The sequence below is a fragment of the Anopheles merus genome, chromosome 2R (genome assembly GCF_017562075.2).
Source record: "Anopheles merus strain MAF chromosome 2R, AmerM5.1, whole genome shotgun sequence".
In the NCBI taxonomy this organism is placed as follows: domain Eukaryota; kingdom Metazoa; phylum Arthropoda; class Insecta; order Diptera; family Culicidae; genus Anopheles; species Anopheles merus.
In genome coordinates this window covers 9,081,741-9,096,061 of record NC_054082.1, presented here as the reverse complement: position 1 = coordinate 9,096,061, position 14,321 = coordinate 9,081,741, and the positions used below count along the sequence as shown (strand labels likewise).

General features: G+C 42.6%; 1 protein-coding gene and 1 long non-coding RNA gene across 3 annotated transcripts; both read right to left on the bottom strand.

The window, feature by feature from the left end:
• Window positions 1-4,108: 4,108 nt before the first annotated feature.
• Window positions 4,109-5,672, bottom strand: LOC121590081. Its single transcript, XR_006004385.1, has 3 exons — window positions 5,401-5,672; window positions 5,180-5,337; window positions 4,109-5,026 (listed from the first exon to the last, which is right to left on the bottom strand). It is a non-coding gene; the product is annotated as an uncharacterized LOC121590081 (long non-coding RNA).
• Window positions 5,673-6,852: 1,180 nt separating this feature from the next.
• LOC121590080 lies at window positions 6,853-12,366 on the bottom strand. 2 transcript variants are annotated; one of them, XM_041909461.1, is made up of 5 exons: window positions 11,857-12,366; window positions 8,646-8,808; window positions 8,314-8,456; window positions 7,702-7,843; window positions 6,853-7,609 (listed from the first exon to the last, which is right to left on the bottom strand). In XM_041909461.1, exons 1-5 carry the CDS (start codon window positions 11,945-11,947, stop codon window positions 7,336-7,338), a joined length of 813 nt encoding a protein of 270 aa, XP_041765395.1. In that variant the 5' UTR covers window positions 11,948-12,366; the 3' UTR covers window positions 6,853-7,335. The 2 variants fall into 2 exon arrangements, with proteins under 2 accessions (XP_041765395.1, XP_041765396.1); XM_041909462.1 differs by lacking the exon at window positions 11,857-12,366 and adding an exon at window positions 9,042-9,261.
• Window positions 12,367-14,321: the final 1,955 nt, after the last annotated feature.

Below are 14,321 nucleotides of genomic sequence, written 5' to 3'. Positions count from 1 at the left end.
ATGCAAGATGTATGATAACAACTTTTGAGAGGAATATTAATATTTGTTCCCCAGGGAAAAGATCCTTCAAAAGTCCTTACGGCGTTAACATCTTCCAATTAAGTGACATTTTTCCTTCAGGAAAAAAACGTTAAAAAAGTCTATATTCATATTCATTCAAGTCCTTTCCTATCACACGAAAATGCTGGCAAACTTGTTTGATCGTTGATAAAGAACTATCCGGAGCTAAGGGAACGAAAATTCATTTATAAATCCTTTGTTTGCTGTACTCGTATTTATACCATTTTCCAACGATTCAAGCAATAAAATTATAGTTGGCAAGTGAAGCATAAAAATTAATATCAAAAATTCCCAACATGTCCACCTTCCTTTTTTTAAACCAGGTTCTCTGAAACATTTCACACACAACCAGTCAACACGGCGGACGGCGGACGGCGCACGTGGTGAATGTTTTAATATTAATTTTGAATTGATTCCCAATATTCCCTGGCCCTCTTTGCCACCGGAAAAACAGGCAAGAGGACAGGACGGGTGTACGGTGCAGCTCGCCAATGATGATGTACGGTGTGTTGAGTACGTCCGGTCGGTGACCTTGATTGATTTGATTGCTTTAGGGACCATTAGCGTATCCTCCTGGAACGGTCACACATTTGTTTCCTTTGCCGTTGGAACGGGCCAACATTGGCACCACCCGGAACATTGAAGTGCAACGTGGTGGAAGAGATGAAATTACAAACACGTCCCCGTGTGTCGCTCCCCCCCCCCCCCCCCCCCCCCGAGTGCGCGATGATGTGGTCCCTGGTCAGTGTTGACCTTCGTTTGCGTTGCGGTGGGTAGATTTAACGGGCAAGTCAATCGCACGCCGTGCTGTCACTTTAATGGGCACGACAGCATTGCTTGAGGTAAAGCGTCTCACGGTTTGTTTCCCATGTTTTTGGGGCTTCTTTTTCATGCCTTAGTATCAGTGCATGTCACAACAACTGAAGGACACACTCACACACTGAATGTGGTTGTGTTTGGTAGGAGGGAAAAATGAGATTCGCACCCACCGGGGACACGCGCTGTTCGGTGAACCGTTCAGCTAACATTTCCTGCACCAAGCTGTAGGACATTTTCATTTCACGCGAATGAGCCGTGTGTTATTATTGCAGGCTGCAGAGTTGCCGGACTCTCCTTCCAGTGTTGGCAGAAAAACAATACAAACTCCCACACAATTAGTTTTCACAAGAAAACAGTTTCTTTTACGAAATATTTCCTACCCCGAGCAGCGACGATAAGGGTGTAAAAAATGCATTACATTTTGCGGAAAAAAAACAAACCGTTAGCTGTGGTAAACGATGCTGAACAGCCCGGTTCTTAGTACAACTTATTACTAAGCATTGTAGCCGGTTCGTTGAATCAATCCCGCTGGATTTATAAGGTATAAAGGTGCTTCGTTTCTTTTTACGGATCTCACTCACATTCTTCCATTTATTTCTATTGTCTAAACGAACGAACGAATGAAGCGTTTAATTCATCATTAAACACACGTAAAGCGTTTGGGAAGGTTTTCTATCGCCGGGCTTTAAGTGAAACCAGCCGGTCAAAGGAATGGTAAAGGCGCCCTCGTTATCCCTCATTAAACTTCGCTCAAACTTTGTTAATGGAATACATGGCCTTTTTGTTGTTGTTGTTGTTGTTCGTGCTTAAACTTATAGAACAAGTGGCTTTCACGAGCACAATGTCTCTAGCCTATGTTGTCTCTGGCATTATTATTTGCTATTTTAGCTGGCTGAAAGCACCTGCGGCAGGGTGTTTTTGTCTATCGCACGCTGGTCGCAGACAACAGACATTGTTGGATAGTGTTGAAAGGAGCAATAACAAGAACAAAAATTTAAAATCCCTTTGTAGGAATGCATTCTTTTCCAATGATCTAGGATGTAATAAATAGCACAATATTGTGCTAAACTAATTTAATGTTTAAAGCAAAGGGAATCAGCATCGCATCATATTGATATTTTTACAACCGTCCGAGCATTGGACCGATTTCTGTTTCTGAAACCAACAAGCTGCAAATGTCAGCCTGTCAGTGGAACAATATTCATCATCCAGGCCGTAACCTTTTGACAGTTACAGCCCGCCATATTGGATTTCACCATTTGTGTTCAAAACAAGATGCATTTTAAAATCGGTTTGTTTTATTTTTGGAGTTTTTGGGTTTTAAAAGGGGGTTTTTTAAAATACCTGTAATAAATTTCAAAATATTGATTCAAACAATTTTTTTACCTTACTTAACAAACTGTTTATGCTTCAGAAAAAAGACAATCATCCATGAGCCAACCTGATTGAGCCTACGACAAGTTGAGCGTTTGTTTACATACTTTTCAGGCAGAAAATACTGAGGCAAGACAGATATATCCTAGCATCAGAGAAGATTCACTTCTCAGACACTGGAAACATAATAAAACAAATAATTTAATTCATACACAATTACAAACATGTAAACTTTGAATGACAAAGTATGAACACAACATTGATATGTCAGAACTATCAACAAGACAACAGCACAAATACAACGTCCCCAACGTTGGAGAGGTACTACATGACTCGAGTAGTCGAAACCCTTAAAAGTGCGATTAGTCTTCGAATATGGCTTAATAAAGCACAGGCTTTATAAAACATAAAAGATTACATCTTGCTCCACAAAAGAAGAAGAAGAAGAAATACTGAGGCTAGTTTTGCGTGTAGTAAGCCGGTCTGGTGGTACAGTCGTCAACTCGTACGACTTAACAACACGCCCGTCATGGGTTCCAGCCCCGAATAGACCGTGCCCCCGTACGTAGGACTGACTATCCTGCTATGGTAACAATAAGTCACTGAAAGCCAAGCTCACTTCACTAGTGGGTTAAAGCAGGCCTTGACCGACAGCGGTTGTTGTGCCAAACAAGAAGAAGAAGTTTTGCGTGTGGTGTTTTGGTTTGAGTTTTGACATGATTTCTGTCGCCAAGTGTCAAACTCCATGTAAAACAACGGACTAGGATCGTAAAACTCCCCATTGACAGAGTATACTAGCTAGGTAAGATTAATTGCTTTCCAAAGCGATCGTTTTTAAAGCGCTTTATTTGTGTTTCAAACCGAACGTGTCCTTTTTGTGAATATACTCCATTTTCTACTGCTCACAGAGCTGCTGCACCTGTACCTGGCTGTGTCAGAAAGCGGAAAGGAGCGAGTAAAAACTGAATTATATGTCGCTCAATTTCCTCCCTGTGCGTGTGTGTGCCGTGCACACGTGTGTGCTGGCATGTCTATAGTAAAAGCATGACCCACTCTTCCTCCTCTTTCTTCCCCACCACCCTCCCTTGCATGGACATCGGAAAGGGTTGCCGCTGCCGGTGCCGGACAGGAAGCAATATTATTCAACTCGTCGACTGCACGATGTCGTCCCCTGTGCTGTGGTGCTCATGGTGCGCGCTTTATGCTTTATGATGGTGACCGTTTTGTTGCTATCGGAACGCTTCGATCGTGGGGGTTTTTTGGGACATGCAGCGAAGCGTGCAAAATTACGGCCCATCCGGCGTCGGCGTCGGTTTTGTACAACATTTTTATTGTTGTTTTCATTATTACAATTACTTTTTTTGTGTTAAAAATATACTCTCTACCAGCGGCCTCAGCAAAACGGGCGGCATACAGAAAGCAAAGGCCTGTTGTTTTTACTGTCCGTACCTCGGGGAGAAAAGGGAACAGGGCTGGGCTGTGATGGATTTTAGTTTGGTAGACAGCAGCGCGATTTAGGAACGGGCTCCATCGAAGCTGTACGAGCATAAATAAAGGGTTGGCGGCACAAAATAACGACACCTCGTGTGACCAGGTACGTAAAACCCACGGGGAATTGGAACAGTTTCCGCGAGAAAGTGTAGCTCCAGAATTTAATTACGCGAAACGCACTTTCGTTGTTGGAAAATGTATCGCATCATTTTGCTCCATTTATGTTCAGAAATTGGAAGTAATTGTTTTTCTTGAACATGATTCCATATTTGTTATTCTATAAAGTTCTTATAAACTTACTCACCACACTTTAACCAGGATTTGTCACTATTTCAAAAATTCAGTATTTATGAATGCTCTCCATACACTTTTACCCACTTTTATTTTTAAGGACCAAATATTATTTATATATTTTCTTCCTTCGAAAATGATACCAGAAATCATTTAGACCCTTCTTTCAATTCATCTTTCAGCTACTCAGCAAAATAGTAGAATGTAACCTACACACCTGCGATGCGCAACAGCAAGTATGTGATCATGACGGACTTTTGATTAAACGTGCGGACCTGGATATGGCCCTAAATTGTGTTTGCCCATAAATTAGACTTTCCCGGCTCCACCTGTCATTTGACGTGACGGGTTGAAGCCATCCTATGAAATCCAAAACGACAGCAAGCGGAAACACGCATAGATACCACACCAGCTCAACTCAGCTGTGTTGAGTTATGAATGCCCCGTGCCTTAATGGCATTGGATTGGCAAATTAGACTTTCCCTCCGAATTCGTACGACACTCTTCGTCCTGTTCGTTATGATGCGTTCGCTTCAGTTCTAAACAGAAGACGACCGCAGCCGAACGAATCATGTCCTACCGCTCCCAAGGGTAACAAATTATTTGTCTCGCTGACGCGCATGATGAATTGATCCGCAAGCGCGTGGAAATTAGCATGCTTCCCCGCCCATGAGCACACAGCATTCCACGCGGTTGGTTAGGCTGAATGCGACAGCACGCACACACACACACACAGCACCACCAGCGAGACAAAAGCGGGTCGGCTGACCTCCACTGTTAACCTTCCAGACAGGGTGGATCAACGTGGGGATGGGATTTAATATTTCGCGAAACTGTCTAATCAACTATCGTTCGGGGCGCCAAGGGAGTAATCAATCTTTGACGCATTTCACCGCAGGACCACCGTTCGCCGGGCGTTCGTTCGTTCGGACATATCGTGTTACGGTGAGCTCGTTCGGCCACGACCATTTCGGACATTGCATCGTGAATGCTTCGAGCAATGAAAGATTGAACGGAGAAAGCGAAGGGTTGAGGACATTTGAAAGAAATCAAACACGAAATCACAACAATATCAGATTATTTCTTCTCCCAAATCTTTCTCATTTTATCGCGTTGAAAGCAAATCTTTTTTTCCCCCGCTTACCGAACGTGACCAACCAATCCTTTGTGGGCTGCGTAGAAGTAACAATTGCTCGTTGGATGTATTTTGACACGATCACTCTCTTAGCCATCGCACACGGCTGGTGGGGTGAGTTTCCATGGAAATTGTAAGCACTGCCCACGAGGCATCCAAGCAATCACCTGCTGAGCGCAGCTAAATGTGAGTACCACTTCAAGCGAAATGTTGTTGTGTGCACATCGTACCTGTATACTATTGCACCTACAGTCATCAACAGCTAGTGGCTTCCAGAAGAGATGCCTGTTCCAAATCAGAAAAAAACCCACCACTCGAACCCGTTCCGCTACACCAAGTTCAATCCGTCGGTAAGGCAACAATCCGACGTACCACGCCAACCCACACCAATAAACATTGGCTAACGCTTCAAGGGTTGGGGTTTTCATCGCCTACCCCGCAATGCAATAAGTTCACGGGCATCGGCTAGAAACTGATTGCTTTTCCCGGACACGTGCGAGCGGTTGGGCTAGCGTGTAGTGTAGATAGAATTATCGTAAATTGATCCGGAATGTGTTCGCCATTTCCTGGACAATAATCAACGAGCACAATTGATTCGCGCCCATGTGTTGTTGTGATCGTCCTGAGGTTTGTTTCAGTGAACCAGATAGTAGATTGACCGACGGGTGCCGGGCACAAGGGCCAGCAGCACAACAACCGTGTCGGAAAGGTACGCGAACGCGCGCGTGGGTTAAGTGGAGCAGGATGTGGAATCGATTTTGGTTCCGATTTTGGGCAATTCGCGGTACCGATTCGAACGGTGAGTTGTAGCTTTGATTGAGATTGTGGCGTTTTTTTTTTTTTTGTTGAGTTTGATTGGTTTCTGTTTGAGCTGTTTTGGGAGCTATTTTGAGCTGAGATAGGAGCTATTTTGAGCTGCAAAGTTGGAATAGAATATTTTGAAATTTTACCTTCGGCCGGTCTGGGCTGAGGTGCTTTTTCATATTCGTTTATCTATTTCGTATTTTTAGCGTTTTTTTCAATATTATTGTTGCTTCCCATACGTAGATTTACATGCTTTTGAGAAATAATTTAAGAAATAGAAAACAATAAATTTAAGGCAATATAAATAATTGCAAACGTGTTACACACATAAAATATACACTCTGGGATGAATTAGACAACTCGATATAGAAGGGATAGATTTATTTATGAAATTTTACACGCTGGTCGTTGATGGGTTGATTAAGCAAATTTTGAGTGACCCTAAATCTATAACGTTATTAGGCGCATACAAGGTGAAGAGCTTTTACCATATTGAAATGTAAGAAAAACATATAAGAGCGCAACACAATGTCCGATACCATTGCCCATTCCATGCTGCCGCAACTAAGCGCCTGAAGGTATGCAATGCATTTGTTAGCTTTGCCTGAATACTAGCTTAGCTTTATAGCATTAACAATTTAATGATTAATGTTCCATACTGATTTTGTGAGCTTTTCAAACATACACATATACAAACATACTCGAATAGGCAAATAATTGCTCTAGAAAAAAAATTGTCTACTTTCAGGCGCTAGCCAATCGCAAACAAATGGAGCAACCCAAGCACCTGCTCAAAATTAGAACAATAATTGACGCCTTATGTAAGTAATAATTTCTTTCAAGCTAGCTCTCACCCACACAAACACACACCATTCGGTCGTCCATTTAATGACATATATTTATTTCAAATTTGCAAACGAATCTCGTATTCGTATTCAAGAGTGCAACGAACAGAATGCAATTTGTATCACAACATGCCTGTATCCCTAAATAAAATCAACCACACACAGACGCGCGCGCACACGCTTACAAACTACACAGTTTATGCCCAATTTAAAACACACTCGAACACAAACGATGTACATGTCCCACTTTCCTGCTCAGTGTTGTGCATTTATAAAACCCCTATACAACGTGTAGCTGTTCAACATGATTTAAATAACCTACGAGTGTGACAAGAATGTAGTGGATTTGAATCGCTCTCTATATATGTTTATACAACGTTGTACGGTGCACAATGTGTCCGCAAGCCTAGCCAGTAACTGAAACCACCAATTTTTATACCTACGAGCATCACTTACAATCTATATGGGCCAGCGGCCTCCATGCTAACCGATGCTAACACGCTCCTAAACCATACCCTACTGGTAGCGGGTAGCAACTGGACCGAAGGATCGCCAGTCAAAAACGGACACGGAAATCATCCACACCACTGCCAGCACCAGTGCGGTGAGCTTCCAGCACGCCGACCGCACCGCCCCACCCGAGCAAACCGCGTGCTCGATCTTATCACAGTTCAGGAAGTGTCTGTCGGTGGACAGCAGCTTCGCGACGGTACGCAGGAAAAGGGCCGAATCATTCCGGCACTTGTAGCGGGCACTGTTGTAGACACACTTTTCATACCCATACCGGGCGCTGGAGCAGCAAAAGAAAATAAGGGGAGGAAAAAAGTAATTGGACAGGGATGAATTGAATTTCCTGACCGTGTGCCGGCTGAGTGGCATTACCAGCAAAAGTGCATGTACTGGAGATTCATCGATTGTTTGGTCGTTTTGGACATTTCCTCTTTCAGAATGCTGATAAACTTGCCAGAACACGCGTCCCAGTCGCGATGGACGTGCTGAAAGCATTCTCGATGCCGCAGAAACTCTGGAAGGGAGAAAAAGGGAATTTAAACAGGTGCTTAATCCGCTGTGCAATCGGTGGGAAATGATTAAGGACCGCACGATCGACAGCTTGATCGTGGTTCATTGTAGATTGTGAAAATGAGTTTGAATGCTTGGAGAAACCCCGTTTTCAACATCAAGAGGAACATAATTTAATCTATTTTAAACATCGCTAGGAAACGGAAAGGTGCTGCTTGGCCCATTCTTAAAAGGCTCTCCATTCTTAACCCAAGCTTATCCGGTTAACCGGTGGGTTTGGTGGGGGGTGGTTAGAAGCTCCAAGCATCGAACGGTTTGATTAATGTCTAGATTTCATGCACGTGCCATTCCTCCAGCGAGCAAGCTTTTATCAAGTGCGCCAATCCACTGACAAAGAATCCTTCCTTTCCCACACTCTGTTAGTTTCCTTTCCTTCCTTTCCTTCACACAGTAAGTGGTTAGGTTCTTGCTTACCCTGCTGAAATGAGCGGTCCCCGCACAGGAACTCGTACAATCGTTTCGCTCCGTACACCTCATTTTCGATGATTTTGCGCTCCTGCTGGTCGACGCACACGTTCAGATAGTGCTGAACGCATTCCATGCCCCGGTTGAACAGTCTGTGCGGAGAGATAGGGAGAGATAGGGAGAGAGAGAGAGAGAGAGAGAGAGAGAGAGAGAGAGAGAAAGCGGAAGGAAAACATTCATTACACTTCTTCGTGCGAATCGCAAACATTCCGGGCTTGAGAGTGTACAGTGCTGGCTGACCCACAACAAGGGGCGCCGACAAGTAAAGGAGCACGACTCACAGACACCGGTCGCTAATTTCTTCCACCGTGTCCGGTATCTTGACGGAGTACAGCAGCTCGACGGCAATCGTTGGGGAGGAGTTGCGGAAGCAGCTGTCCAGCATTTGCGAGATCTGGCCACAGACCGGCTCGGGCAGTGGGGCTGACAGTGTTTGAGCAGTCGCTGGAATGGGATGGAAGCGATTGTTAGGAATTTTGTTTTTATTGAAAACAGTAATAGGTACGATCATTATTTTTCCTCAACGAGCGAGCAATGAGAATTAAGAGCTTCAGGTCGGAAAATAATAAATACTATACTACTTTGTCCATCACATCCCAAGGGCAATGAAACAGCATCGAGTGAGCTCTTTAAGGAGCAATGTTGTTCAATCTTTAGCCATCACCCAGGTTACTAACCAGCGTAGACAGCTAATGTTGTTCGAGAGTGTTAAAATGAAGGTTAACACTTTTTCACGTCCATCCATGCCACTTCGTGGAAGGTTTGGACGAAGTTAAGTTGTTTCTTGGACAATTTAGAAGAAGGTAGGGTGATTCCAACACAACGAGCAATTTAATATTTTGTCGTTATTGGGAAATTTATGACGATGGACTCCTTATGATGGACTGGCGATGGACAGTGAGGCGAACACTTCTGTCAAAGTAAGCTCTGTTCACTGCTGCTTCGATGTAAACAACTTTTCTAAATACAAATGGCGAAGGAAGTGTGAGGCAAGATTTTGTGAGAATTATTGGACAAAACACCCAGGAAAATCATTTTATAAGTTTCCAAATCAATGCAAAAGATGTGGGAAGTACATAAAACAATACGCATTGGAATTTGCGAAGAAAAACAAAAAGGGGGTTTAGCAGTTTCTTTTCTGTGTCAGTGTAGTAAGCGAATCATTATAGAGATGGCGCTAGTGTTTAACGTATTTTCATTTGAAATAAGGAGACAACTTTTGAAGCTCATTTTGTTCGAAGTGTCACGTCGGTTTGTCGGTGATGCAACTGCAAAAAACTTTAAAACAGACTGTTTGAATAGTGACACAAGGGCATGCTTGTGTTATGTATCTGAATCCATTTTTTGTGTCATATTCATGTAATTTAATAAAAGTATTACAGCTTAAGCCTTCTATGTCATTGGCACATTGTTGATTTGACGTTGTCAGGGCATCCACCCTTTGTGTGTGAAAACCCCCGTATCCCGTAAATACTCATTTAATTAGTGTAATATTGCACCCGACTGTTTGTGTTTGCTTTGTAGCAAATGAATCCAATTAGCAATCCAGATCATTTACCTTGTCGATTGAAATATAAAAGGGAATGTGTTGTGCTCCCTTATTCAATCAGTCTGAAGCAGAATGCGATCGATTCGATACTGTTTATTAACCTTAATTTCTGCGAAATAAAAATGAAAAGCCTCCCTCGCTACCGTTATATCTTCCACGTGCTGTATACATCATTTCCACACTGATGGAAATTCAAATCGAAACGTGGTGGTGATTTACACTCTGGAGAAGGTGCTCAGATAGGGCTGTGCCGTGCACGCGTGTGTGCTTTCACAGACAAACACAGCCACGCACTTTGGTTTTTCGAAATCCTAACGGGTTTCAGGAATCAACGAGTGAGTGTATAAAAATATGAAAAACGAACATATTCCGCAAAGAACGCCACCGACAAGAAGCTGCAAAAAGGAATTGTTGACCTTTTTTGCTTCATTCGAGTAGGAGATAAACCATTGCCGGCTCAGTGGGAGGCATAGAAAGGTAGGTGAGTGTAGGCAAAACCATTAAACATGTATTTGATCTGCTTAGCAGACGCAATTTGGGGCAAAGTTTGGTTGAAGAATGGAAGCATGTTGCTATCAAAAATAAATTAAACCACGATCCCTTCTTCGCATTGATGGTAAACATGGCAAACGCTGTACTTTTGACTTTCAAAGACCCCAGATCAATGATTTTCCCTTGATGGATCTAATGGCTGATGAAACGATGATAGGTTTTATGGGCATTATGCTTTCTACAATCGTATAACAGCTTTATATTTAATGATATGTAATGAAAACGTACAGTGTGCTCTGAAGCTAGCCATACATAATAATTCGCTTAACCTTAACATTAACTTAACCTCAAATTCTTCACCGTTCACCGTGGCTTATGGTTTACGACTTATTGTTGATACTTTTTACTTCTTTAATTACTCGCTCTTTGTTAATTAGATGATGGGATGATTTGTGTAACGCATCCTGTGTTAAATTAAACCATGAATAACAAAATAATACTAATTGCTCGTGCTGTTGTGGTGTCACACACGTACCGGCAAGGTGAGTGGGACCATGTGATAAATCAAAACTTGCAGCACATAAAAGCCAATCCTTACAAGGTCCTTTGAAGTAACTCATTAATGCACAACAGAGCGCTGAATAGCACGCGAATAAAAATTCAAACGAAATGGTAATTAGTAAACCGAAACGGAGACGCGACCTGCATAACTTTAGGCGTTTGCTACGAAGCAAAGCAGCGCACGCTTTGATGCCGGTCGACTCAAAGAAGTTAAACAAATTAAGTAACCTGTCAATCAAAACAGCCTAAATATATGCAATTTGCAAAAAACACAAAAGTGTTTTTTTATTTATAGGCAACATGATTTGTTTCCATGTTTGCGCTACTGGAGGCAAGCATCAAGCTAATATAAAAAAAAACGACTCTTTAAGTCTTGAAAGCGCTCAATTAAAAAGTTTGCGCTTGGCAACAAAAGGCTGCACTTAGCGGTGTTATGTTAACCTTTCGTACAAATTTAACTTACTCTTGCCAAGACTTGACACAATTACAGACAAAAATAACCACCACCAAGCCAAGGCCGCGTGATTCCCCGAAACCTTTCCCAAACTTCTGGAAATAGTTTTTAACAAGCCTAATCGACCGCCAAACCATGCCATCTGGACAGCCCAAACTTTGACTTGACTTACAAAATGTCTTTGTGCGGAATTTTCATTGCCCGTTAGCTTCCCTCCCGAATAATCCGCTTAACAAACCTTGGCCACTTTCGCTGCCTGCTACCTTTTTTAGGCTCATTAAGTAGGGATACAGAGGCAGATTAATTGCGGGAGTCCCTGAACCACCGGAGTCCAATTCCTGGAAGGTCGGTAGTCCTCCCCATCGTCACATAATTAACGAAGGAATAAATCCAACTGGCGAGAGTAGCCCTCCCGGCGCCTAGGGAAAACACTTACCACATCGACACATCACCGTCAGCAGAAATACACCGAATATCCAAATTTTAAAGCCCATCATCCTTAAACCGTACCACGTGCTCGTGTTCATGGTTGAACCAAAAAAAAGCACCCTCACTCACACGCGCTACACTATTTGCACATGAATACTTTTTTGCGTGTGTGTATACACAACGGAACACTCGGTCTTTTATCTTGCACGGCCAGCCAAACAGTCCTTTTACTTTTCCGCAAGTCCTTCCGCACTACGCCCTCGCAGTCTCACTTTGAAGTGTCCATTTGTTAAAGGATATCTCTTTAATGGTGTTCCAAGCGGTTTAAGTGGGCTACTTGCAACGTTTAGCATAAATCACATCACAAAGCACCGACGGACGGCCGGTGTATCTTCGTACCGGCTCAATAAACATCGCCACGCACACGAGTCAATCTGCTCCGCCCGCAGGAAGTAGGCCGTGTTTAGTGGAGATGAGTAAGCAAGCACTGCTGACGGATAACTGACGCGTTCGGTTGATAGGATGCTGTACTAAATAGCCAGCGAAGGGAAGCGCTCATGAGTTCTCGCCGAGAGCCCCATAGAGCTTTCGTGCTCGACACTCACACTCTTCGCTTCGGCGTTGCTAGGCTCAAAAATGAATTCCTTAAGCTAATGCAAATATGCCGGTGCGGATGTCTATTGAATTGTTTGAATGTTTTAAAGGGAATTCGATTAGAGTTACTTTCTAGTCCGGAAATAAATAATTTATTTAAGATAATCCGGCAACGGTTTGAATCTCATTAAATCACTTTCAAATTGCACGCGCTGATGGTTCCGTTTAGGAGGAATGCTTTAATTCCATCTCAAGAACAGATGGAGTAATCAGAGGATGATGAAAATGTCTTGTTTACATGCTTTTTAATTACGCTTGAATCAACTCACTTCAATACGTTGTACACACAGATAAGCCTACAGAATGCTTTTGATACGTTCAAGCAGTTGTACTTCTTAACAATATTTGTTTCCATTCCTGCTGGATTGTTTCTCTTCTTTATATTTTTATCATTTAATTTATTTTCAAACAATAATGCAATCATTTACAAAAATATAAATCAAGCATTGGCAAATTTCAAAGAAATTAAATAAAGCACAAAGACTGTTAACATTTTAAATACTGCTCAGCGTTGAACATCAAGTGGAGCAGTAATGTAGTTATGTTATGAGCCGTTTAGATTATTTGTCAATACTAAAGTACGAAAGAGCACAGCAATGATGGGCTCAAGCCGAAAAGCGATGAGTAAGCTTCGCGTCATTACATACTCGTTATGGGACGCTTACTCACTGCCTCTTTCAGAAGCTTTATTTTTTTTCGGTCATCTCTTGATACTAACTGTGTCACATTGAAGGAAAGACATCTTCAGTGGTCCCTGTTGCACCTTCTACCTTCGTGTGAATGATGCAGCATAAAACAATATCGAGTGAAGGAGCTATTGAACAGGGCTCAGACAAATCGAACGTCACAAGTACGAGCCAAAGATTAATTGTACAGCAGTCGTGCTAGTAACAATCAATAAATTTGCTGCCTTTTTTTTGCTTAAATCTTGGATCGTTGGATGGGGCCATTTGGCAATACGTAAAGTATTTACTTTGTTTCTTATTTTGATAAGAAAATCTACGAAAATTGATAAGCAATTCTTCGAAAAGCAAACTTCAAAAGCGTTCTTACATTCTAAAAAAGGGGCCTTAAAAAAGACGAAATAGAATTTAAAAATGCATACCACTTCATACGCAATTACTTGACTGTTGGAGCATGTTTATTTTGTCAGGAATTAGTAGCATGCGAGGGATACTCTCGAGACATTAGGCATCTTTTGAACCAATGCAAAGAGCATCTGACAAACAAGCGCACAATCTTGTCGGCTGGTGCAATACCTTGCTACATTAAATTCTTGCTGCTCTAATAAAATTGATAAGGGTTGTAAAGTCCATTTCCGATATCAATTAAAACGAGCTTTTCCCCGTTTTTCTTCTTACAAGTTGCAAGGAGGAAACACCAAAGAACGAACACCCCAGCCGCACGGCCTACTGTAGTGTGCTGCCAATGATAAAGAACACTTGTTGACACGTTTATTCCGGCAGCTTTCTCATCACAGCAGTCGCGGATCAAAGCATGAAGTTAATTAAATTTTACCACGTTTTTGCTTATGCTTTGTGCTGTGCCCACAAAGTCGTTTCGCCTAGCACAAACGGATTCGAAGAACTAAATTAGTGACGTTTTGACCCGATCACGATATCCGCGATTCGCTTTCGTTTCCGCCATGCTGCGATTGCTTTACTACGTTGGAAAATCGGATTAATTTCACTGTCAACAGAATTGACTGTCGCGTGCGTGACAGCAGACAGAAATGGCGCGCGCCGTTGACGACAGCACCGGTTGGACGGGAGCAAAACGACAGGTCAGTGAGGGACACGACGGTTCACCAGCCGGTCT

What these genes read in the sequence shown, in the direction of transcription:
- LOC121590080 (XM_041909461.1), bottom strand. Translation starts at nt 11,947, where the DNA reads ATGAACACGAGCACGTGGTACGGTTTAAGGATGATGGGCTTTAAAATT. An exon ending in GACGGTGATGTGTCGATGTG is followed by an intron (nt 8,809 to 11,856) that starts GTAAGTGTTTTC and finishes ATCCCATTCCAG; the next exon opens with CGACTGCTCAAACACTGTCA. An exon ending in GGACCGCTCATTTCAGCAGG is followed by an intron (nt 7,844 to 8,313) that starts GTAAGCAAGAAC and finishes TCTCCCTTCCAG; the next exon opens with AGTTTCTGCGGCATCGAGAA.